This window comes from Indicator indicator, chromosome 4 (assembly GCF_027791375.1).
Source record: "Indicator indicator isolate 239-I01 chromosome 4, UM_Iind_1.1, whole genome shotgun sequence".
NCBI classification, from domain to species: Eukaryota; Metazoa; Chordata; class Aves; order Piciformes; family Indicatoridae; genus Indicator; species Indicator indicator.
This window is the reverse complement of record NC_072013.1, coordinates 13,550,135-13,574,556: the sequence shown is the minus strand read 5'-3', so window position 1 is coordinate 13,574,556 and position 24,422 is coordinate 13,550,135. Positions and strand designations below refer to the sequence as shown.

Genomic DNA, 24,422 nt, shown 5'->3' with positions numbered 1-24,422 from the left:
CCCCCCCCCCCCCCCCCCCCCCCCCCCCCCCCCCCCCCCCCCCCCCCCCCCCCCCCCCCCCCCCCCCCCCCCCCCCCCCCCCCCCCCCCCCCCCCCCCACCCCCCCCCCCCCCCCCCCCCCCCCCCCCCCCCCCCCCCCCCCCCCCCCCCCCCCCCCCCCCCCCCCCCCCCCCCCCCCCCCCCCCCCCCCCCCCCCCCCCCCCCCCCCCCCCCCCCCCCCCCCCACCCCCCCCCCCCCCCCCCCCCCCCCCCCCCCCCCCCCCCCCCCCCCCCCCCCCCCCCCCCCACCCCCCCCCCCCCCCCCCCCCCCCCCCCCCCCCCCCCCCCCCCCCCCCCCCCCCCCCCCCCCCCCCCCCCCCCCCCCCCCCCCCCCCCCCCCCCCACCCCCCCCCCCCCCCCCCCCCCCCCCCCCCCCCCCCCCCCCCCCCCCCCCCCCCCCACCCCCCCCCCCCCCCCCCCCCCCCCCCCCCCCCCCCCCCCCCCCCCCCCCCCCCCCCCCCCCCCCCCCCCCCCCCCCCCCCCCCCCCCCCCCCACCCCCCCCCCCCCCCCCCCCCCCCCCCCCCCCACCCCCCCCCCCCCCCCCCCCCCCCCCCCCCCCCCCCCCCCCCCCCCCCCCCCCCCCCCCCCCCCCCCCCCCCCCCCCCCCCCCCCCCCCCCCCCCCCCCCCCCCCACCCCCCCCCCCCCCCCCCCCCCACCCCCCCCCCCCCCCCCCCCCCCCCCCCCCCCCCCCCCCCCCCCCCCCCCCCCCCCCCCCCCCCCCCCCCCCCCACCCCCCCCCCCCCCCCCCCCCCCCCCCCCCCCCCCCCCCCCCCCCCCCCCCCCCCCCCCCCCCCCCCCCCCCCCCCCCCCCCACCCCCCCCCCCCCCCCCCCCCCCCCCCCCCCCCCCCCCCCCCCCCCCCCCCCCCCCCCCCCCCCCCCCCCCCCCCCCCCCCCCCCCCCCCCCCCCCCCCCCCCACCCCCCCCCCCCCCCCCCCCCCCCCCCCCCCCCCCCCCCCCCCCCCCCCCCCCCCCCCCCCCCCCCCCCCCCCCCCCCCCCCCCCCCCCACCCCCCCACCCCCCCCCACCCCCCCCCCACCCCCCACCCACCCCCCCACCCCCCCCAACCCCCACCCCCCACCCCCCACCCCCCCCCCCCCCCACCCCCCCACCCCCCCCCCCCCACCCCCCCACCACCCCACCCCCACCCCCCCCCACCCCCCACCCCCCACCCCCACCCCCCCCCACCCCCCCCACCCCCCCACCCCACCCCCCCCCCCCACCCCCCACCCCCACCCCCCCACCCCCCCCCCACCCCCCCCCCCCACCCACCACCCCCACCCCCCCCCCAACCCCCCCCCCCCCCCCCCCCCCCCACCCCCCACCCCCCCACACCCCCCCACCCCCCCACACCCCCACCACCCCCAACCCCCCCACCCCACCCCCACCCCCCCCCCCAACCCCCCACCCCACACCCCCCCCCCACCCACCCAACACCCCCCACACCCAACCCCCAACCCAAACCCCAACACAAACCCCAACACAACCCAACCCAAACCCAACACAAACCCCAACCCAAACCCCAACACAAACCCAACACAAACCCAACACAAACCCCAACACAAACCCCACCCAAACCCAACACCAACCCCACACAAACCCCACCCCCCCAACCCAACCCAACCCCAACCCCCCACCCCCCACCCCCCACACAACCCCAACCCAAACCCCAACACAAACCCCAACACAAACCCCAACACAAACCCCAACACCAACCCCAACACAACCCCAACACAAACCCCAACACAAACCCCAACCCAACCCCAACACAAACCCCCACAAACCCCACCACAACCCCAACACAAACCCCAACACAAACCCCAACACAAACCCCAACACAAACCCAACACAACCCCAACACAACCCCACACAAACCCCACACAACCCCAACACAAACCCAACACAAACCCCAACACAAACCCAACACAAACCCCAACACAAACCCCAACACAAACCCCAACACAAACCCCAACACAAACCCAACACAAACCCAACACAAACCCAACACAAACCCCAACACAAACCCAACACAAACCCAACACAAACCCAACACAAACCCCAACACAAACCCAACACAAACCCCAACACAAACCCAACACAAACCCAACACAAACCCAACACAAACCCCAACACAAACCCCAACACAAACCCCAACCACAAACCCCAACCACAAACCCAACCCAAAACCCAACACAAACCCCAACCCAAACCCTAACCCAAACCCCAACCCAAACCCCAACACAAACCCCAACACAAACCCCAACACAAACCCAACACAAACCCCAACACAAACCCAACACAAACCCCAACCCAAACCCCAACACAAACCCCAACACAAACCCCAACACAAACCCCAACCACAAACCCCAACACAAACCCAACACAAACCCAACACAAACCCAACACAAACCCAACACAAACCCCAACACAAACCCCAACACAAACCCAACACAAACCCCAACACAAACCCCAACACAAACCCCAACACAAACCCCAACACAAACCCCAACCACAAACCCCAACACAAACCCCAACCCAAACCCAACACAAACCCCAACCCAAACCCAACACAAACCCCAACCCAAACCCAACACAAAACCCAACACAAAACCCAACACAAAACCCAACACAAACCCAACACAAACCCCAACACAAACCCCCACACAAACCCAACACAAACCCCAACCCAAACCCAACACAACCCCCACCCCAAACCCACCACACACCCCAACCCAAACCCCAACCCAAACCCCAACACAAACCCCAACACAAACCCAACACAAACCCAACACAAACCCAACATAAACCCCAACACAAACCCCAACACAAACCCCAACACAAACCCCAACACAAACCCCAACACAAACCCCACACAAAACCCAACAAACCCAACACAAACCCCAACACAAACCCCAACACAAACCCAACACAAACCCAACACAAAATCATCTCACCTCTTTGGAAAGCAAGGAAGAGGCTGGAATTCCTGCAGGGTTTACTCCGAGATGTGGTAAAAATCGAGTCGCATGCAACCAACCCCCAGAGGTGCCAAGTGCCAGGCTGGATGTGGCCCTTGGAGCCATGGCTTAGTTGTCAGGAGGTGTTAGGTAATAGGTTGGACTTGATGATCTCTGAGGTCTTCTCCAACCCGGTCGATCCTGTGATTATGCTGCTTCTCTGCTCTTCTCTCCCGCTCACTGTGTCAGAACCTGGGCACCTCACCGCTCCCCTGGCAGGGCTGCCAGCCACAGCAGTGCCAGGGCAGCACCGTGAGAAGCCAGCCCCTGTCAGCACAGCCCTGCAGACCCAGCTCTGAGCTCGCTGCTGAGCCCAGGCTCCCGCTCCTTCCCTTCCCTCCCGCCGTGAGGAGCTCCAGCTGGGCTGTGGTCTGGATGCAGTTCACCTGAGTGCCTCCGTCCAGCGCTGCCCCTCTGACACAGGGCTGAAGGCAAGCTCGCTGCTTGCTGAGTTTTGCTCGGATCCCAAGACACTCATCTCAAGGCCAGAGATGCTTCTGCAGCTAGGAAACCAGAAGTGGCCACAAGAAGGTCTCCTGGGAGCCTTCTCTTCTCCAGACTGAACAGCCCCAACTCTCTCAGTCTGTCTCCAGAGCAGCTCCAGCCCTCTGCTCATCCTCATGGCCCTTCTCTGGACACCTCCCAGCACCTCCAGATCCTTCCTGTAATAGAGGCTCCAGAACTGGATGCAGTACTCCAGTCCAGCCAGGACACCTCCAGCTGAGCCTTGGGTCAATACCTTGGGATGGCAAAGTGTGATATGATTCTCTAGAAGACTGTGTTGTCTGTTCATCTTCCCCACACTTCCCCTCAAACCACAAGGCTTCAGCCTAACCATCTAGCCCAAAGACCCACAGTCACCAGGGTACTTCCCTTGGGAGCGTGGCCATAATATCTCAGAACTGTCAGGGTTGGAAGGGACCTCAAAGATCATCCAGTTCCAACCCATCTGCCATGGCCAGGGACACCTCACACCACATCAAGTTGCTCACAGCCACATCCAGCCTGGCCTTAAAAGCCTCCAGGGATGACATTTCTACCACCTCCCTTGTGCTCCTGGGCAGCAGCAAGCTTCTGGGCAAGGCTGACCCACCCTGTGCCACAGCAATGGTTCCTCACAGGTGTTTGCCAGCAGCTCAGTGTTCTGCCTCTACCCAGGGCTGAGCAACAAGATCCAGGTGCACACAATAAAAAGTCACCCTGGGGTGCCTCCCTCTGGGGTGCCTTCAGTATGAGCACCACCTGGGCTCCTCCTCCTCCCACTCACAGCTGCAATCTGATTGTTTTTTTTCCCCTTATGCTCCTTACAGTGCTACAGAGCTGGGACAGTCATTAACTGAGAGAGGGAACGGCAGGGCAAGGTGGGACCTGCAGTTCTTCCCAGCCATTGAGTCCCTTCATCAGCAGACAAAGAGCAGCTTGCTCAGCCCCCATCTCCCCAGGGAGACAATTCCCATGTGCTTATTTCGCTCTGCTTTCCCATCTAGAGTAAGACCCAGCAAGATTTCAGACCTTGCACCAAGCACAGGCAGCATTTTTTCCTAGACAGAGCTGTTCCAAAGCAAAGCATAAGTTCACTGTGCAGGATGAGCCTGGCCCAGGGGAGCTCAAAATGTGATGGCCAGGGAGAAACCCAGGCTGAGGTTTCTTCGTGCTCATGCCTTGACTCCAAAGCCTTTTTCTCCTTGGCTCCACACCCTGCATCCCAACTCTCATATTTCAGCTCCAGGCTGATCTCCAGCTGCTGTTGCCAGGCTCTGAGCTGGACATAGCCAACTCCATCAGCTGGAGGGAGCCACACCAGCACACCTAGCAGCAGGAGTTGGGGCTGTGCAAATTCCGAGTTACAGCACTCAAGGGGTCACCACTTGCCAGGAGCATCTGCAAGAGTTTATTTCAGCCACCTAGGCTCACGAAGCACGCAGAGGGCCCCAGCTCTACCCCTTGGCTCAGCCCCGCTGCTGTGCCCAGCATTGGAGGAAGAGCCTAAGCAACCCTTCCCAAACCTAACCCCTGCCCCAGCTGGAGCAAACTCCCTTTGCTAGGGCCTTAAAACACCCAGACAAAACCCCGGCAGGCAGCAGGGCGCAGCTGATGCAGCCCCGTGTGACAGGGGAGCTGCCGCGGGGCAGCCAGAACCACGCCGGGACCGGTGAGCGGTCGCGGGGTGCACCCAGAGCGGAGCTCTGCCCACGGCGGCTCTTGGCTGCGGGACCCGGCACCTGCAGCCTCCGTGTGCAAGGCACAGCCCCGTCCGGCTCGCAACGGCTCCTGGCTGGCTGGGGGCTGACAGCAACTGCGGCTCCCAGCACGGAGACCCCAGCCCTTCGGCGCCGGTTCCAGCGCCTGCAGGGTCCGCAAAGAGCCGCCCCGGCGGCTCCGGCAAGGTCCCCACAGCGCATGCGCAGGGAATTGGGGGGTTGCCGCTGCAGTCAGGGCGGAAGTGACGCACAGACGGCGCGCAGGACAGCCCCATGTTTGCTGCGGGCTGCCCTCAGCACAAGCGGAGCGGGGCTGGTAAATGCTGTCCTGGACACCGCTGCTGGGGCTGGGGATCGCTTGTGTTGTTTGTAACTTGTACTTACATATAAACATTGTTTATTTTGTGCATATTCATTGCATTTCCTATTTCTAGATTGTAGTTTTGCTTGTAAATACAGCTTCATTTGCTTCCATCTGAGCTGGTCTGGCAATTTTATTTGGGGGTTGATTTTTCAACCCACCACAGGCTGACACTGCTGGAGATGCACCTGCAAGGAGCATCCTACTGCCTTCCTAGGAATCTCACCCCTTTGCCAAGGGTCCTCCTCAGCAAGGATGCCATCACCTTGTGTTGCTCTGGTCTGTTCAGTGCAGGTGGCACCTCTGTTAGCAAAGCTCCCTGTCTGCCTCAGTGCAGAAAGCTAAAGCAGGGCAGCTTCTCCCTAGCATCAGGGGACAGGACGAGAGGAGATGGTCTGAAATTATGCCAGAGGAGGGTAAAGTTGGAGATGAGGAAAGGTATCTTCACTGCACGAGTGGTCAGGGATTGGAACAGGCTGCCCGGGGAGGTGGTTGGGTCTCCATCCTTGGAGGAGTTCAAGAAGTGTGTGGCCATGGTACCTGGGGCCATGGTTTAATGGCCATGGTGGTAGTGGGTGGATGGTTGCACTTGATGATCTAGGAGGTCTTTTTCAACCAAAACTATTCCATGACTCTACAAAAATCCAAACTTGTCTCACTGCAGCTCTTGCCCTGGGGACAGAGGTTTTGCTCTTCCCTTCCCGAGGCCTAAGCCTCAGCAAGCTGAGAACAGCAGCAGCAGAGAGTGGCCCCCCAGGTCTGTAGAAGTGGTGCTCATGAGCAAGACTTTCAGTGTGTGGCTTACAGCAGAGGTTTTGATTCCTTCAGTTAACAACAGTAAAGTCAGCAGCTTTAATTCTCCTCCAAACCCAAAACAGCTGGGGAAGTGCAGGGTTCAGAAGTGGCTCGGTGCAAAGTTTTGCAAAGGAACAGACACAAAACCCAAATCATTCCAATGATGCATCTGTGGAAAACAACATTCAAGTCAAAACCAGGACTGGATGCCTGTCAGCCCTAGAGGCAATCCAAGAATAGGTCAGGAAATAAAGAAATCATTCTGATTTTCACCCTAAAATAAGGGCACTGCTCACTAAGCAGTTTGAGCTTTTGCAGCAGGCAGATGGGTTACAGGAGAAAGAGGAAGAAGAAAAGCACTGGTGAGAGCAAACTGAAATGCTGCAGGTTGATCATTTCTCCACAGGCCTCACGGTGAGCAAGAGAAAGCTTTAGATCATTGCAAAGGGCTGCTAAAAAGGGCTCTCAACCACTGGTACAGGCTGCCCAGGGAGGTGGTTGAATCCCCATCCCTGGAGGGGTTTCAAAGAGGCAGAGATGTGGTGCTGAGGGACATGGTTTGGCAGCAGCCTTGGCAGAGGTAAAGGTTGGGCTCGATGCTCTGAGAGGGCTTTTCCAACCAAAACCATTCTGGGATTCTGCAAGAACTTCCTTTTGAGCAGGCTGCCATCATCTGCCCCCACAGAGAGGGCATGTACCGAGGTGAGATCAGCGTGGGCTGCTAGCTTTGCCTGTCACCAGAGTGATTCTGAAGCTCCAGCAGAATCCATGCCCCCCCTGGGGCAGGTGACAATGAATGAGTGGGCCTGGCCAGTCCAGTTTATGAATAGGAGGGGAATTTGTCACACAGGATCAGAGGATGTTAGGGGTTGGAAGGGACCTCTGGAGATCATCGAGTCCAACCCCCCTGCCAGAGCAGGACCAGAGAATCCAGCACAGGTCACACAGGAACACATCCAGACAGGGCTGCAAAGGCTCCACAGAAGGAGACTCCACAACCTCTCTGGGCAGCCTGTTCCAGTGCTCTGGGACCCTCACAGTGAAGAAGTTCCTCCTCATGTTGAGGTGGAACCTCCTGTGCTGGAGTTGATATCCATTGCCCCTTGTCCTATCCCAGGGTGCAACTGAGCAGAGCCTGTCCCTGTCCCTTCCTTCCTGACTCCCAACCCTCAGATACTGATAGAGATTGATCAGATCCCCTCTCAGACTTCTCCAGACTGAACAGCCCCAGGGCTCTCAGCCTCTCCTCCCCAGGCAGTGCTCCAGGCCCTTCAGCATCCTTGGAGCCCTCCCTTGGACTCTCTCCAGCAGATCCCTGTCCATCCTGAACTGGGCAGCCCAGAACTGGATGCAATATTCCAGGGGAGGCCTCACCATGGCAGAGTAGAGGGGGAGGAGAACCTCCCTCCTCTAATCCATCTGAAGGGAAGACTGCTTGGAGCCTCTGCTGGACTCTCAGAGGCAGGCAGCCACACAGCTCAATCTCTGCTTTTCAACACTAAGCACAGCTGGGGAGCAGAACCTGTCCTTGCAGTGGTTTGAAATGAGAGCAGAGCAGATTCAGATTGGATGTGAGGAACAAGTTCTGCACCAGGAGGGTGGTGGAATCCTGCAACAGGTTGCCCAGGGAGGTGTTTGAGGCCCCATGCCTGGAGCTATTCAAGGTGAGGGTGGACAAAGCAGGTGGAGGATGTCCTTGCTGACTGAAGGGGGGTTGAACTGGATGACATCTGGAGGTCCCTTCCAACTCAAACCATTCTATGGTTCTATAAAATGCACAAGTGTCAGGACAGCCCAAGGATGAAATCGTGCTTGGCACCTCCCATCTGGAATTGTGATGGCCCAGTGCTGAGAAGCACCTTTATGTCTCCTGCACACCTGCAGACTCTGCCTAGAGTCTCCTTCCCAAGGGAATCCATTGAGACTTTTCCTTTCACTGTAGCCCTACCACCACTGAAAATTTGAAAGCAAACTGATGCCAAATGCCAGGATGCTCAGGACTGTATTTTGTCCTCAATTTAAAGATCCACCCCTCCTTTGCACCCAATTTACACACCAAGCACACATTAAGTCCTCAGCTGGGACCCCCACCTGTACTCAGTCCTCTTCAGGTCTGGGGAACAAAACCAAGTCTGATTTCTTCAGATTGGGACTTTCCATCCGTGTCCATGGGAGGAAAAACCCAAGGATCTTCTCTCACAGGCCACTTGAGCAGATCTTTTTGCAGGATGCAAATGCTTTCCTCCCTGAGTTCAACTTCAAAAGAGAAAAATGCAGCCCCCTCAGCCACAACGACCCCAGAAGCAAAGAGAACATTTAGCACACAGCTCTCTGTGGCAGGAACCAAGAGCAAACAAGCAGCACAAAGCTGGAAAAGGCAGAGAAAAGCAGAAAGAGGCTAATTTGTCCAAGGAGACCTTCTTGTGGCCTTCCAGTGTTTGAAGTGGGCTACAAGAAAGCTGGGGAGGGACTTTTGAGGGTGTCAGGGACTGGGGGGAATGGAGCAAAACTAGAAGTTGGGAGATTCAGATTGGATGTCAGGAAAAAGTTCTTCCCCATGAGGGTGGTGAGACACTGGCAGAGGTTGCCCAGGGAGGTGGTGGAAGCCTCATCCCTGGAGGTTTTTGCAGCCAGGCTGGATGTGGCTGTGAGCAACCTGCTCTAGAGTGAGGTATCCCTGCCCATGGCAGGGGGATTGGATCCTTGAAGTCCCTTCCAACCCTAACAATTCCATGCTACCAAGGAAAGAGAAGAAAACCTGAGGCTGTCAGGGTTTGCACTAGTAGAGGAAGAAAGCTCAGAGAAGACAGCATGCTGCTGCTCAAGAGTGGAACCTTTGCAGCCCTCAGCTCTCCTCTGGGAGCAGCCTGGGTACCTCCCATCCACAACAAGCCCAAACAGGCAAGAAAAAGAAACATGGAGAGCATTCCCCAAAAGACATGAGGCCCCTCAAAGCCATTCCCATGCCAGGAGCAAAGCTCCCGTTTGTCTCCCTTTCCGTGCCGCCACACCGTCCAGTCCTTTCCCCACAGGCCCTCTCCTAGCTGACGGAGGTGCAGCTCAGCTCTGCAGGCTCCTGCCTGCCCGCTGCCACCGCTGCCTCTGGCCCATCAGCGATGCTGGGCTCGCTGGAGCACTGCCTGTGGCTCAGGCTGGGGGGCAAGAGCAGGCGTTTGTCGGGGCTGTCGGCCTCCTCGGCCACCATTGCTGTGTGCAGCATGGAGGCCACGGCCAGCAGCTGGATGTCCGAGTGAGCGTTGGCCACCGTGTGGCGCCGGACGCTGCCGCACTTCTCCAGGTAGGCCTCCCCCTCCTGCTCCGTCAGCGGGGTCAGGGGCATCTCGCCGGGCTGCCTGCTGGCCACCGCCAGGGACGAGTAATTCAGCGCCCCGGGCTTCGGGCGGGACCTGGAGTGCCGCCGGTCTGCAAGAGACAAAGAAAGCAGCGGTGAGCAGGAGGTCACCGGCAGAGCCTCGGCTGAACTGCTGGGCTGGCCTCGGGGAGCACAGAGTCCCACCGGGGAACGGTCGTGCACGCTGCCAGGGGGGGTTGGAAAGGAGTTCTGCCCCTGCCCCAGCCAGGAGGCACTTCCCAGCCTGCTTGCCACCTGCAAGAGAAGTGAGCCACAAAGTAATGAGAGCAGCAAAAGGACTTGGAAGAGTCCGGTGCAGAGCCACAAAAGTGATTAAGGGAGTGGAAGATCTTCCTCAGGAGGGGAGACTGAGGGAGCTGAGGGCTCTGGAGCTTGGAGAGGAGGAGCCTGAGGGTGACCTCATTGCTGGTGCTGAAGATGTGCAGGGGGAGTGCCCAGAGGCTGGAGCCAGGCTCTGCTGGGTGACGCCCGGTGACAGCAGAAGGGGCACTGAGTGGAAGCTGAGGCAGACGAAGTTCCATGGAAACATGTGGAAAATTTCTTCCACTGTGCGGGTGACAGAAGACTGGAACAGGCTGCCCAGGGGGGTTGTGGAGTCTTCCTCTCTGGAGATAGCCCAAACCCTCCTGGCTGTGTTCCTGTGTGATCTGCTCTAGGTGCTCCTGCTCTGGCAGGGGGTTGGACTGGATGATTTCTGGAGGTCCCTTCCAGCCCCTAATATTCTGTGATTCTGTGACTTTCTTCAGCATCCTGATGGTCACTTCTCTTGCCCAGAGGAGTGAGAAGTGAGTAGGATGTCTCATGTGCAGGTTCACTCAAAGCAGTGACATAGAAGTGGCACAAATCCTCCAAGAAACATTCAGTGAGGACCTGAGTTCCCATCCCTTTCTCTGGAAATCTTTTCTCAGGAGGTGCCACCAGCTGGCACCAACAGGAAATTGGTGTGGCACTGCATCTCCAGTGGTGCCAGCATTACCCACTGGGACACACAGCTGGCTCTGGGGCTGGACACCTAAGAGCCCAGGGGAAAGCTGCAGAAGGGGAAGGAAGTGCTTGCAGAGCACAGATGAAGGTGGTGGCACAGCACTGAAGGGTGCAGGGTCTGCACAAAGGGGAAAACTTATCTGGCTTCAAACTGCAAGTGCAGGAGCAGTCCCCAGCCCCAGGTCACCAAGCACCATTTCCACCTGACACTGGAAGCTTCAAGAACAGTGAGGGGCTAAAGGCTGTGCCTTGGCTTGCTGCAGGGGCAAGCAGGCAGTATTAGTCCTCACCTGCTCTCTCCTACCATGCAGCCTTGCCAGATGGTGTTGAACATCTGATGGGCTCTATCCTGAAGCAGCTGATAAAGCTCTTCCCTGCCTCTCTGCTTCTCTCCACCTTCAAAGGAGTGCAGGGGCTCATTTCAGAAAGTCAGAAGCCCTTACAGAAAATATCTGGTCCAACCCTAACAATACTAAGTATTTTCACCATGACTGCCCCTGTGGAGGCCACACCTTGAATGCTGGGCTCAGGTTTGGGCCCCTCACTCCAAGAAGAGCAGAGCAGCTGGTCACAAGTGGTACTCTCCAAGGCTCCCTCCTGGGCCTTGAGTCTGTACCAATGATCTGCAGGAAGGCACCCTCAGTAGTGGCAGTGTTGATCTGCTCACAGGTAGAAACACTCTGCAGAAGGACCTGGCCAGGCTGGATCACTGAGGTGAGGACAACTGCATGAAGTTCACCAAGGCCAAGTGCCAGGTCCTGTACTTGGATCACAACAACCCCATGAATGCTCCAGGCTTGGCAGAGAGTGGCTGGAAACTACTCAGCAGAAAAGGAGCTGAGGGTGCTGGTTGAGAGCAGCTGAACATGAGCCACGGTGTGCCCAGGTGGCCAAAAAGGCCACCAGCAGCCTGGCCTGGATCAGCAGTGGTGTGGCCAAGCAGGACCAGGATAGGGATTGTCCCCCTGTGCTCAGCTCTTGAGTCCTGGGTTCAGTTTTGGGTCCTCACTCCAAGAAAGATATGGAGGTGCTGGAGCAGGTCCAGAGAAGGGCAATGAAGCTGGTGAAGGGTCTGGAGAACAGGACTGGTGAGGAGCAGCTGAGGGAACTGGGGGTGTTTAGACTGGAGAAGAGGAGGCTGAGGAGAAACCTCATTGCTCTCTGCAACTCCCTGAAAGGAGGCTGGAGCCAGGTAGTTCTCCTCAGTTGCAAGCAATAGGATGAGAGGAAATGGCCTCAAATTTCACCAGGGGAGGTTGAGGTTGGATATCAGAAGAAACTTCTTCACTGGATGGGCTCTCAAGCACTGGAAGAGGCTCCCCAGGAAGATGGTTGAATCCCTATCCCTGGAGGTATTTGAAAGAACACAGATGTGGTGCTGAGGGCTATGATTTACCCCCAGCCTGTGTGGGGTTGGAGAATGGTTGGACAGGATGATCAGAAAGGGCTTTTCCAACCAAACTGATTCTGTGGTTCTCTGATTCTATGCAGACCATAAAAAACAGAGCAACACAACACAAAGCAGTCATCACTGAGGGTGATAAAAGAGTTTTGGAAGCTTGCATCAGTCAGAAAAGCAGCAAACAAACCCTAGATTGTTTTAGGCAGGGTCTGAGGAGCAGCCAAAACTCCATCACTGGCAGCAGCCACACTATGACAACACTTCAGCTTGCTTCTGCCAGGAGCACATTCACCCAGAATGGTTCATTTGGTGTTCAGCAGGATGTACAAAGAATATCTGAGGCTTATGATGGTAACCACGTCCTTGAGAAGCCATCTGCAGCTCAAGCCACACCAAGCTGGAGTCATAGAATGGTTTGGGCTGGAAAGGATCTCCAAAGGTCACCCAGTCCAAGCCCCCTCCAGGCAGCAGGGACATCCTCCACTACAGCAGGTTGCTCACAGCCTTCTCCAGCTTCACCTTGAATAGCTCCAGGCATGAGACCTCAAACACCTCCCTGGGAAACCTGTTGCAGTGTCCCAGCACCATCCTGGTGCAGAACTTGTTCCTCACATCCAATCTAAATCTGCTCTGCTCTCATTTCAAACCATTGTCCCTGGTCCTGTCCCTGCAGCCCTTTGCAAACAGTCCCTCTGCAGCCTTCCTGTAGCCCCCTTCAGGTCCTGGCAGGCTGCTCTTAGCTCTGCCTGGAGCCTCTCTTCTCTTCTCCAGGCTGAACACCCCCAGCTCCCTCAGCCTGTCCTCCTAGCAGAGCTGCTCCAGCCCCCTGATCATCTTGGTGGCCTCCTCTGGAGCCTCTCCATCAGGTCCATGTCCTTGCTGTGTGGAGGGCTCCAGAACTGGACACAGCACTGCAGGTGAGGTCTCAGCAGAGTAGAGCAGAGCAGAGGGGCAGAATCCTCTCTCCCCTTCTCTGGCCACACTGCTTTGGATGCAGCCCAGGCTGCCATTGGCCTTCTGTGCTGCAAGCTCACACTGCTGGCTCCTGTCCAGCTTCTCCCCCACCAGAAAGTCCTAAAATCCAGGGAGAGGGGAGGCTTTGTGTGTGTGTGTGTGCAGTGCTGGGGCAGCAATGGTCCTCTCAGTCCTGAGTCACTCCACCAAAGCTCCTGTGCACTGTGTGCATCTTACCAAGCAAGCAGGTGCTACCAGAGAAGCTGTGATCCTCACACAGGCCCAGGTATGGGGAGACCACCTGCTTGACCAGCTCTTCCAGCTGCAGGTAGCCCTCGGTGGGGCCGCTAGGTTCATGGACACTCTGAAATTCAAACAGAAAAAGTCAACATCAGCCTTAGGTAGTTCTGAGGAAGGGTTTTGAGTGAAGCCTGAGGTCTGGCAAATCTCCCTGCACTGGAATATCCCAACCATATCACAGAGCCATAGCTTCAGTTTGCTTGGAGAAGATCTTTAAGGTCATTGAGTCCAAGCATTCTGTAACTCTGCCAAGGCTGGGACTAACCCATGTCTCTCTTTGTATCACCTGTTAATAGGGAGAAGAGACCAACCCCCACCTGGCTCCAACCTCCTCCTCATGGAGCTGTAGAGACCAATGAGGTTTCCCCTCAGCCTCTTCCAGAATAAACAGCCCTAGTTTCCTCAACTGCTCCTCACCAGCCCTGTTCTCCAGACCCTTCACCAGCTTGGGTGCCCTTCTCCAGGAACAAAATTTCTTTCTTGTATCAGTAGAGCACTTGGATGAGCACAGCTGAAAAGCCTGAAGAGAGGTTCAGCTGCCATCCAAGTCAACCTCCTTGTCCAAGGCATAGCCAGAACCCTGTGAATTCTGAGCAGAGCTAAGCTGTCTTTTTTTCTGATCAGGGGGTAGGAAGGTAGAAGGTAAGATCCCACTGAGGGTCTGCACTGAGGATTTGGCATCATACTGTTGCTGTGCTGATGCCTACAGTAAAGTCATTCCAGCAGAGCAGCTCTAGCAGGAACTGTCTCTGTGGTGGTCAATGGTGCCAAGTGCAGCTGGAGAGCTGTAACTAGTCCCCAGGGACCAGTGCTGGGCCCAGTCCTGTTCAACATCTTTATCAATGACATTGATGAGGGGACAGACAGACAGACAGACAGACAGAGTCTGCTCAGCAAGTTTGCTGAGGATACCAAACTGGGAGGCTTGGCTGAGACACCTGAAGGCTGTGCAGCCATTCAGTGAGACTTGGACAGACTGAGAGCTGGGCACAGAGGAACCTCATGAGGGTCAGCAAGGATAAGTGCAGAGTCCTGCAGCTGGGAAGGAAGAATAAACTGCAGCAGGACAGGCTGGGAGGGGATCTGCTGGAGAGCAGCCCCAAGGAGAAGGAGCTGGGAGTGCTGGTGGACAACAAGTTCTGCATGGGACAGCAATGTGCCCTGGTGGCCAAGAAGGCCAATGGGGTCCTGGGGTGCATTCAGAGGAGTGTGTCCAGCAGAGCCAGGGAGGTTCTCCTCCCCCTCTACTCTGCCCCAGTGAGACCACAGCTGCAATCCTGTGTCCAGTTCTGGGCTCCCCAGTTCAAGAGAGACAGAGATCTGCTGGAGAGAGTCCAACAGAGAGCCATGAGAATGATTAGGGGACTTGAGCATCTCCCCTATGAAGAGACTGAGAGCTGTTTAGTCTGGAGAAGACTGAGAGGGGATCTGATCAATGTCTATAAACATCTGAGGGCTGGGGGTCAGGAAGGAAGGGACAGCCTTTGCTCACTTGTGCCCTGTGATAGGACAAGGGGCAATGGATGTAAACTGCAGCTCAGGAAGCTCCACCTCAACATGAGGAAGAACTTCTTTACTCTAAGTGTCACAGAGCACTGGAACAGGCTGCCCAGAGAGGTTGTGGAGTCTCCTTCTCTGGAGCCTTGGCAGCCCTGTCTGGATGTGCTCCTGTGTGACCTGTGCTGGATTCTCTGGTCCTGCTCTGGCAGGGGGGTTGGACTCAATGATCTCCAGAGGTCCCTTTTACCCCTGACATCCTGTGAGCCTGGAAAATCTGACACAGAGAGTGAAGAGCAGAACCCAGCCCTTTCACAGTGACATCCTCCCCTGTTCCCACAAAAGCTCAGCACATTCCAATGCAGCTCTCAGCCTACATTTGCTGCTCAGCTAAGCACACATCACCCCCTGCACCCTTCCTGCTCTCCAGGGTTTGGATTGAGGTGAGGAGGTTGGGGTACCCAAGTGGAGTCAGATGAAGGAAGGAAGAGGCTGCCCACCTGCAGAATCAACAGCATCTGGACAATGGAAGCTGGGAGCTTTGTCTGCACCAAGGGGAGAATTTCTTCCAACTTCACTTTCAGCAGGACCAAGTCCCTGAAGCCAAGGAGAGCAATCTGACGGATCGTCAGCTCCTGACCCTGAAAACACAGAAGGCAAAACCCAGGAGTTGGTAAATGGCCATGTGAGCATCACAGAGACAGAAAAGGTCCATCTTACCCCTTGCTGCTGTGGTACAGCACCCCCCTAACTGCTCAGGCTGAAAGGATTCATGGCACTCTCTGCCTGTTGCCCTCAGTCTCTGTCTCACACAAACTCTGGAATGAGTAACATCGTATTTGAGGCACTCCTAGGTTTGGAAGGAAGCCAGAAATGGGCCTGCATTTCACCAACAGAGTCTGAAATCATGAAGCCCAACTGCCATCCCATTCAGTCACAAGCCTCCAAAGCCCAGGATGGATGCAAGTTATGGGGTTTTGCCACACAGAGTTGAGAAACCAGGGAGGATTGGGTAGGCAAAGGGACTGGGACAGAGTATTCCTAAGCCTGCCTCTGGTCTGTGTTGGATCCCTTTTTCATAGAACCATAGAATGCTTTGGGTTGGAAGGGACCTCCAAAGCTCATCCAGTCCAACCCCCTGCAGGCAGCAGGGACATCCTCCACTACAGCAGGTTGCTCACAGCCTTCTCCAGACTCACCTTGAACAGCTCCAGGCATGGGGCCTCAACCACCTCCCTGTTGCAGTGTCCCAGCACCCTCCTGGTGCAGAACTTGTTCCTCACATCCAATCTCAATCTGCTCTGCTATCATTTCAAACCATTGCCCCTGGGGTCCTGTCCCTGCAGGTCTTTGCAAACAGTCTCTCTGCAGCCTTCTTGGAGCCCCCTTCAGGTCCTGGCAGGCTGCTCTTAGGTCTGCCTGCAGCCTTCTCTTCTGCAGGCTGAACACCCCCAGCTCCCTCAGCCTGTCCTCCTAGCAGAGCTGCTCCAGCCCCTGATCATCTTGGTGGCCTCCTCTGGAGCCTCTCCATCAGGTCCATGTCCTTCCTGTGTTGAGGGCTCCAGCCCTGCACACAGCACTGCAGGTGAGGTCTCAGCAGAGCAGAGCAGAGGGGCAGAATCCTCTCTCCCTATCTCTGACCACACTTCTATTTAAACACAGGATCTCTAAGATCTCCTCCAACCTAAGCCATTCTATGATTTAAAGACATATTTTAAGACATTTAAGCACAGCTGGACTCCAGTTGCCATGCAAGTGTTCCCACCTTCCTCCCTTCTATGCTAAATGTTTCCATGGCTTTCCCTTGTCCCAGTACAGTTTAACAGCAAAAAATTTCCTCCTCAGCCCTGCCCAGAGTTTTCCAGGCTGAAGAGTTACCCTTGTTCTTCCCAGCATGTTAATCTCTGTTCAGGAACCATTTCATGGTCTCCATAACACACTCCCCATGGAAACACTCAGCTGGATGGAACTGACCACAGTTAATCATTAAATCCTAACAGGTTTAATGCCATAATTAGCAGCATCATCAACACATAAACACAAACAGAAGGCAACAGTCTGGAGAGCAGCTTGGCTATGAGCAAAAGCACTTTGCTAGTTTTCTCAAACCTTTGCTGTGTGGTTAGAAAGGTGGAGGTGCAGCAGAGCCCCAGTGCAGGTCCCTACACTCTCTGGCAGCAGCTCCAGGCTTTGTTTCTGTCACGCAGTTTAGTCCTGTTAACTTAGAATCATAGAACTGTCAGGGCTGGAAGGGACCTCAAGGCTCAGCCAGTTCCAACCCCCCTGCCATGGCCAGGGACACCTCACACTACAGCAGGTTGCTCACAGCCACATCCAGCCTGGCTGCAAAAACCTCCAGGGATGAGGCTTCCACCACCTCCCTGGGCAACCTCTGCCAGTCTCTCACCAGCCTCATAGGGAAGAACTTTTTCCTAACATCTAATCTGAATCTCCCCATAGATACATTACCTAAAATCTACCCAGTTCACAATCCATATTTTCCAAAGGCAGACCTCTCCCTGTGCCAAACAAAACAAGACTTGCTATCCTTCCTCCACACTGAGTACTTGCATCAACAGCTGCAGCTATATAAAAGCCACTGACCTGTTTACATAGTTCCCCTCTGTACAGCAATTTAACCAAATGGCAGCTTAAAGGTCGTGTTTCTGCAGCAGCTCAGAGCCTGAGGTTTGCACTCAGCTGAGCAAGGAGGCTGCTCCTAGCTGCTAGCTTTGGTGAGCTGCTCCCACACTCTGCCTGCCAGAGCAGAGCAGAGGGGCAGAATCCTCTCTCCCATCTCTGGCCATGCTGCTTTGGATGCAGCCCAGGCTGCCATTGGCCTTCTGTGCTGCAAGCTCACACTGCTGCCTCATGTCCAGCTTCTCCCCCACCAGAAAGTCCTAAAATCCAGGGAGAGGGGAGGCTTTGTGTGTGTGTGTGTGCAGTGCTGGGGCAGCAATGGTCCTCTCAGTCCTGAGTCACTCCACCAAAGCTCCTGTGCACTGTGTGCATCTTACCAAGCAAGCAGGTGCTACCAGAGAAGCTGTGATCCTCACACAGGCCCAGGTATGGGGAGACCACCTGCTTGACCAGCTCTTCCAGCTGCCTCAGTGGGGCTGCTAGGTTTATGGACACTTGACTTTTGGTGGGGGGGGGTCACAGAAAAGCACAGCTAAATCATCATGGTGGCATTTGCAGCACAGGATGAGGGACCCACCACAAACTGACTTTCCCATCCAGCACAGCAGTGCATGAGGAGCTACAGCTGGGTAAGAGATCTGCGAGGTGAGCTCTCTTCACATGTGGTGACACACCACAGCGATAGGCACAGACAGTTCCCTATGTGCAGGAAGAGCACAGTCTTGTTATTAGGGGACTGGCCTGGGATTAGAGCAACTCCTTATTTCTTCCTTTTCTCTCTTGTAGCACAGGAAAGTTCTTGGCAGCATTTAGAACCACAGAATGGATTGGGTTGGAAGGGACCTCCAAAGGGCATCCAGTCCAACCCCCCTGCACTCAGCAGGGACATCCTCCACTACAGCAGGTTGCTCACAGCCTTCTCCAGACTCACCTTGAACAGCTCCAGGCATGGGGCCTCAACTCCCTCCCTGGGCAACCTGTTGCAGTGTCCCAGCACCCTCCTGGTGTACAACTTGCTCCTCACATCCAATCTCAATCTGCTCTGCTCTCATTTCAAACCATTGTCCCTTGTCCTGTCCCTGCAGGCCTTTGCAAACAGTCCCTCTGCAGCCTTCTTGGAGCCCCCTTCAGGTCCTGGCAGGCTGCTCTTAGGTCTGCCTGGAGCCTTGCCTTGCCTTCTCTTTTCTCCTTTCTCCTCTCTTCTCTCCAGGCTAGTGGTTTAAATCCATTTGAGTAGGACTTGGGTGCCTACAGAGCTTTAAACACACTGCCTGTCACCTTTCAGTTCCTCATCTACAAAATGTCAACACTTCCCTACAACTCCACAGCTTCTCTGAAATGATTTTGAGTGACTGAGGCACCACAACCAGGCACCCACAGTACCAAAGTTATGCTTTCAAAGAACCTCAGCATTCCACAGTCGTGCTTCCACCACTGCCACCAGGTCACTGCCAAGAACTGTCCCCACTGTGCAGTAATTTGTGTTCCTTTTCTCAGCAGGGGCATTTAAGAGCAAGGGTTGAGATTTTTTATTTTCTGCTTAGTGGCAGGATTATTATCATCAGTGGGTGTGTGACACACAGCCAGCTCAGCACACAGAGCTGCTGCAGTGCAGACAAACCCCTGCTAATTAAGATTAAGGTCACTGCCTGACTGAAAATGAACTGGTACAAAGGAGACAGAGAGAGGATGTTATAATTGGGCAGTTTTACCTGCCCAGCACCTACCTTAGAGCATCTGCAGCAGCAAGGAAAGAATAAAAAACAAACACAATAGAAAAGTTAGTGTCTTGTCAGTGCAAGGAGCCCTTGCTCTGCTGGGAAATGCCAACTTTAGCAGGAGGAGAGGAAAAAAGGCAGCCTTTGAGTTCTACCTGCTGCCTTTCAAATCATGCAAGGGAAAAATAGCTCTAAAAGGCTCTGGAAAGTGTTTTGTGGAAGAGGCAAAAGTCAAGAGGAGCATGCCCAAGACTGTCAGTCTCCTCCTGAGGTGCATTTTTCTTTTCCTCTGATGGAAGAGAAGATCAGAATAGGCTGGGGAGGTAATGAGACTGCTTGTATGGAAACCCTGACTTAAACTGCATCAGTAAAAAGCTTCAGCTCAGCACTTCTGATAGGATATGCAGCTTTCAAAACACCCTGGGCAAACAAGGCTTCCACAGACCTGTTCATTCAGCTACCACACAAACATTCATTTACTTGGCCCCCACCCCCCCCTTATTAAAGCTTCAAAGAAAACCCAGCAGAGGATTATCCAAAGGCACAAGTGGGATATAAACCCTCTATAAGTAGGTTAGGGCAAGTTAAAACACATTTGCTTCTGATCTGGTCTTCAGATTCATCCTTCTGAAGACAAGCTGTCAGCACTGCCACCTGCACCAGGAGTCCCAAGTGTTGAGAAACGGAAGAACAAGAAACACAAAGGGCTCAGAGGTTCAGCATGGACAAGTCACAGGGCAACAGCTTCAGCTTAGCTGGGCACTGACAGAGGGGCAGCCAAGTAGGAATAAAGTCAGCCCAAGGCAGTGTGCTTGCCCAGTAGATCTCAGCAGCCCTTCACACACAGGTAATACTGAGTTGGGCAAACTCTGCTTCCCCCCCAGATTCAGTTTGAAGGTTTTGAGCTGCTGGTGGAACAGCACTGCTGGAACAGAGGTTTCCATGTGCCATTAGCAGCTGCATTGCCTCAGCTGATTGAAGGCTGAATTGTAACACTGAGATTACCTGGACTGGGTAGAATATTGCCTGGAGTGTAGGGAGAGTCTCTGTAAAATAGTGATCCCAGATTTCAGACAGGACATCAATGCGATCCTCACCTGTGAGAACAGAGCATGGTAAGAGAGCATTAGTGCCAGGGCCACTACAAATCCAGCTGAGATTTTCCCATTTCTCTCTAATTCCCTAATAAGGGACACAACCCCACCCTCCACAGTCACAATCCCATCCAAAACTGGACATCCCTCAGCTAAGCTTTGCCCTAACTGATGGAGACAGGAGGCTGTGGTGATGAACTGCTCTGTGCTGTGAAGAAGAGAGCTCTGTGCGAAACAGGAGAGCAGTTCCAAGAGAGGAGCAAAGCCCCTCTGCCACTGGAGGCTTCAGCTCCACAGGACAAGGATGTGTGATCTCACAGCTCAAATGCACAGGGGCACAGCTGAGTCTGAAAGCCAGCAGGTCACAGCCAACAGCAAGTGCTCTGTAGCAGCAGTGTCAGGGAGACCACTTACAGGAGCTGAGCTCACTCTGGCATCTCCCAAGCACAGACACAGCAACAGGATCCTGACAAGCATCAAAGCCTCTGTCCTGCACCTAGGTCAGGGCAATCCTAGATCCCATGTCAGGCTGGGGGATGATGAGATTGAGAGCAGCCCTGCAGAGAAGGACTTGGGGTGCTGGTAGGGAAGAAGCTGGACATGAGCCAGCAATGGGCACTTGCAGCACAGAAGGCCAATGGCAGCCTGGGCTGCATCCAAAGCAGCGTGGCCAGAGATGGGCAGAGAGGATTCTGCCCCTCTGCTCTGCTCTGCTGAGACCTCACCTGCAGTGCTGTGTCCAGCTCTGGAGCCCTCCACACAGCAAGGACATGGACCTGATGGAGACGCTCCAGAGGAGGCCACCAAGATGATCAGGGGGCTGGAGCAGCTCTGCTAGGAGGACAGGCTGAGGGAGCTGGGGGTGTTCAGCCTGGAGAAGAGAAGGCTGTAGGGAGACCTAAGAGCAGCCTGCCAGGACCTGAAGGGGCTACAAGAAGGCTGCAGAGGGACTGTTTGCAAAGGCCTGCAGGGACAGGACCAGGGACAATGGCTTCAAACTAGAGCAGAGCAGGTTTAGATTAGATGTGAGGAAAATGTTCTACATGAGGAGAGTGCTGGAACACTGCAACAGGTTGCCCAAGGATGGAGTTGAGGCCCCATGCCTGGAGATGTTCAAGTTGAGTCTGGAGAAGGCTGTGAGCAACCTGCTGAAGTGGAGCATGGCCCTGCTGACTGCAGAGGGGTTGGATTGGGTGACCTTTGGAGGTCCCTTCCAACCCAAACCCTTCTATGAGAAACTGGAACATGCATGAAATAGCAACTCCAAGGAGCCTCATCACCATGACTGAAGTGCTTTCCCCATCTGAACACTTCCCCATGGGCTTTCACTATGCTTGCTCCTGGAGTGTGCTGCTTAGGACAGCCAGAGAGCAGGAAGCCAGCAAGATCAGATCAGATCAGATCCTGTGGAGGTTTCCTTCTAAGCAGGGAACCCACTGATGGCCAGAGGAAGGTTCAGAGGGAGACTTCACGGTGTCAGGTATGATGCCAGCTTCCAAAGAGGAACTGCAGGGGCAGGTGAGCACCTACCCAACACCTCCGTAACAGCTACCCATTATCAGAAACTGCCAGTTGCAAGTGACAAAGACAACAGGAAATGGATTAATTGAATGCTTAAAGTTTTCCCTCCTCTGCCTCCTCCCCACAACTGCAAGGCTTTGGGGTGTGTGGAGCCAGAATGAAATGTCACAGATCACTTCTCCTTCTGAAGAGAAAGGAGGAATGGTTTGTTTCTTCAAGGAAACAGAAATCCCACAGGAGGCATTAAAGAGATTGTGACAGCCTGTGTGAAGAAAAAAGTCACGTTGCAGCAAGAGGCTGGGATGTGAAAAGTAAAGCATTGCCATGCCCTGCAGCAGGAACTCTGCTCTGTCTCTCAGTACTGGGGCAGCAGAAATTTTCCAGGAAGGCAGAGCTAAGCAAGAAGCACGCAAGAGGAGTTCTTACTGTGACTGTTGCTGGGACAGCAATGTGCCCTTGTGGCTAAAAGGGCAAATGGGGTCCTGGGGTGCATTCAAAGAGTGTGTCCAGCACATCCAGGGAAGTTCTCCTCCCCCTCTACTCTGCCCTAGCAAGACCTCACCTGGAATATTGCATCCAGTTCTGGGCTCCCCAGTTCAAGAGGGACAGGGATCTGCTGGAGAGAGTCCAAGAGAGGGCTGCAAGGATGCTGAAGGGACTGCAGCACTGCCTGGGAAGGAGTGGCTGAGAGCCCTGGGGCTGTTCAGTCTGGAGAAGAGACTGAGAGGGGACTTAATAAATGTCTATAAATATCTGAGGGCTGGGGGTCAAGAGGGAGGGGACAGGGACAGGCTCTGCTCAGTCACAGCTGTGATAGGACAAGGGGCAATGGATATAAACTCCAGCACAGGAGGTTCCACCTCAACATGAGGAGGAACTTCTTCCCTGTGAGGGTCCCAGAGCACTGGAACAGGCTGCCCAGAGAGGTTGTGAAGTCTCTTTCTCTGGAGACTTTCAAGTCCTGTCTGGATGTGTTCCTGTGTGACCTGTGCTGGATTCTCTGCTCCTGCTCTGGCAGGGAGTTGGACTGGAAGATCTGCGGAGGTCCTTTCCAACCCCTAACATCCTGTGAGCCTGTGACCTGCAAGGAGCCTACACATTATGAAAGAAAAGATGTCCACAAGTCATCTCCTGCAGGGATTTCAGCCTGCATGGGCAAGGTGGCTCCAGTGTCACTTCAAACTAGGGATGAGAAAAAAGCAAGGCACAGGAAGAGAGTTTGTGCTGTCTGTTTAGTGAATGTCATCTAACCCAAACCCCCTGAGCAGCTTGCAAAGTACTGCCAGGCAGCTCTCAGCTTGTTACAGACTGAGACTTGACTTCCACAATGCTAAACCAGCTGCTGGAACAGTTTGACATCCATACTTAGAGAGGGCCTGCAAGAAAGATGGAGACAGGGCCTGTTGTGACAGGACAAGGGGCAATGGTTTTAAAGCTACAGGAAGATTTAAAGTAGACATAAGGAAGAAATTCCTTTACACTGAGGGTGGTGAGACCCCAGCCCAGGTTGCCCAGAGAGGTGGTAGAAGCCCCATCCCTGAGACCACTGCAGAGCAGGTTGTTTGGGGCTCTGAGCAACCTACTCCAGTTGAAGATGTCCCTGCTGACTGCACAGTAGTGGACTAGATGGGTTGGGTGGGACTTCTAAAGCTCCCTTCCAACCCAAGCTGCTCTACAATGCTATGACTACAGAACCCAAACCCTTTGACAAACTGCTCAGCACTCCAAGAGATGCAAAGGGCTGGCAGAGAGGTTTTCCCCCACATGTGGGGAAACACACATGAGTCTGCCTTTGTTCCTCCCTTACAGGGCCTGTGCTGAAGGAGCTTGCACCAAGCAGGAGGCTGCCAACTGCCCAGCTCCTTCAGGCTCTGAGTCCTACAGCCTGCTGGCTGAGTGGAGAAACCACTTGGTGAAGGACAGTGCAGGGGAATCCAGTGCCAACAATGGCACAACACAGTGAGTGCCTGTTGGCATTTAATGCCCCAGATCCAGCAGGGTAGTGATTAGCAAGGGAGCTTCCCTACAGGCTCCCAGGCTGGGTCAAATCAGCCTAGCTTGGAATAAAGACCTGTGCTGGAGACAGCTCACTCTGCTTGAGCAGGCTGCTGGGAAGAGAAGGCTGAGAGGGATCTGATCAATGTCTATCAATAGCTGAGGGGTGGGGGTCAGGATGAAGGAGCCAGGTTCTGTTTGGTGGTGCCCAGTGACAGGACAAAGAACAACAGGGTACAAGCTGGAACCCAGGAGGTTCCACCTCAACACGAGGAGACACTTCTGTATGGGGAGGGTACAGGAGCCCTGGAGCAGGCTGGCCAGAGAGGTTGTGGAGTCTCCTTCTCTGGAGACCTTCCAAGCCCACCTGGATGTGTTCCTGTGTGACCTGCCCTGGGGGCTCCTGCTCTGGCAGGGGGGTTGGACTGGATGATCTCTGGAGGTCTCTTCCAACCCCTACCTTTCTGTGTTTCTGTGAAATGTGACTAACTTCCTCCCACCCCATACAAGGCTCAAGAGCTGCTTGTGCCA

General features: G+C 55.8%; 1 protein-coding gene across 2 annotated transcripts in view; it reads right to left on the bottom strand.

The window, feature by feature from the left end:
• Positions 1–9,453: 9,453 nt before the first annotated feature.
• Positions 9,454–24,422, bottom strand: part of PRR5L (proline rich 5 like) — a 35,920-nt gene continuing 20,951 nt past the window's right edge. The window contains exons 5-9 of one of the 2 annotated variants that reach the window (XM_054400585.1): positions 20,287–20,378; positions 15,424–15,564; positions 13,357–13,490; positions 10,713–10,741; positions 9,454–9,836 (exon numbers count right to left, since the gene is read on the bottom strand). In XM_054400585.1, the coding sequence (XP_054256560.1) occupies positions 9,454–9,836; positions 10,713–10,741; positions 13,357–13,490; positions 15,424–15,564; positions 20,287–20,378 (779 nt within the window). The remainder of the gene's footprint in view (positions 9,837–10,712; positions 10,742–13,356; positions 13,491–15,423; positions 15,565–20,286; positions 20,379–24,422) is intronic. The other variant, XM_054400586.1, reaches the window with a different exon arrangement.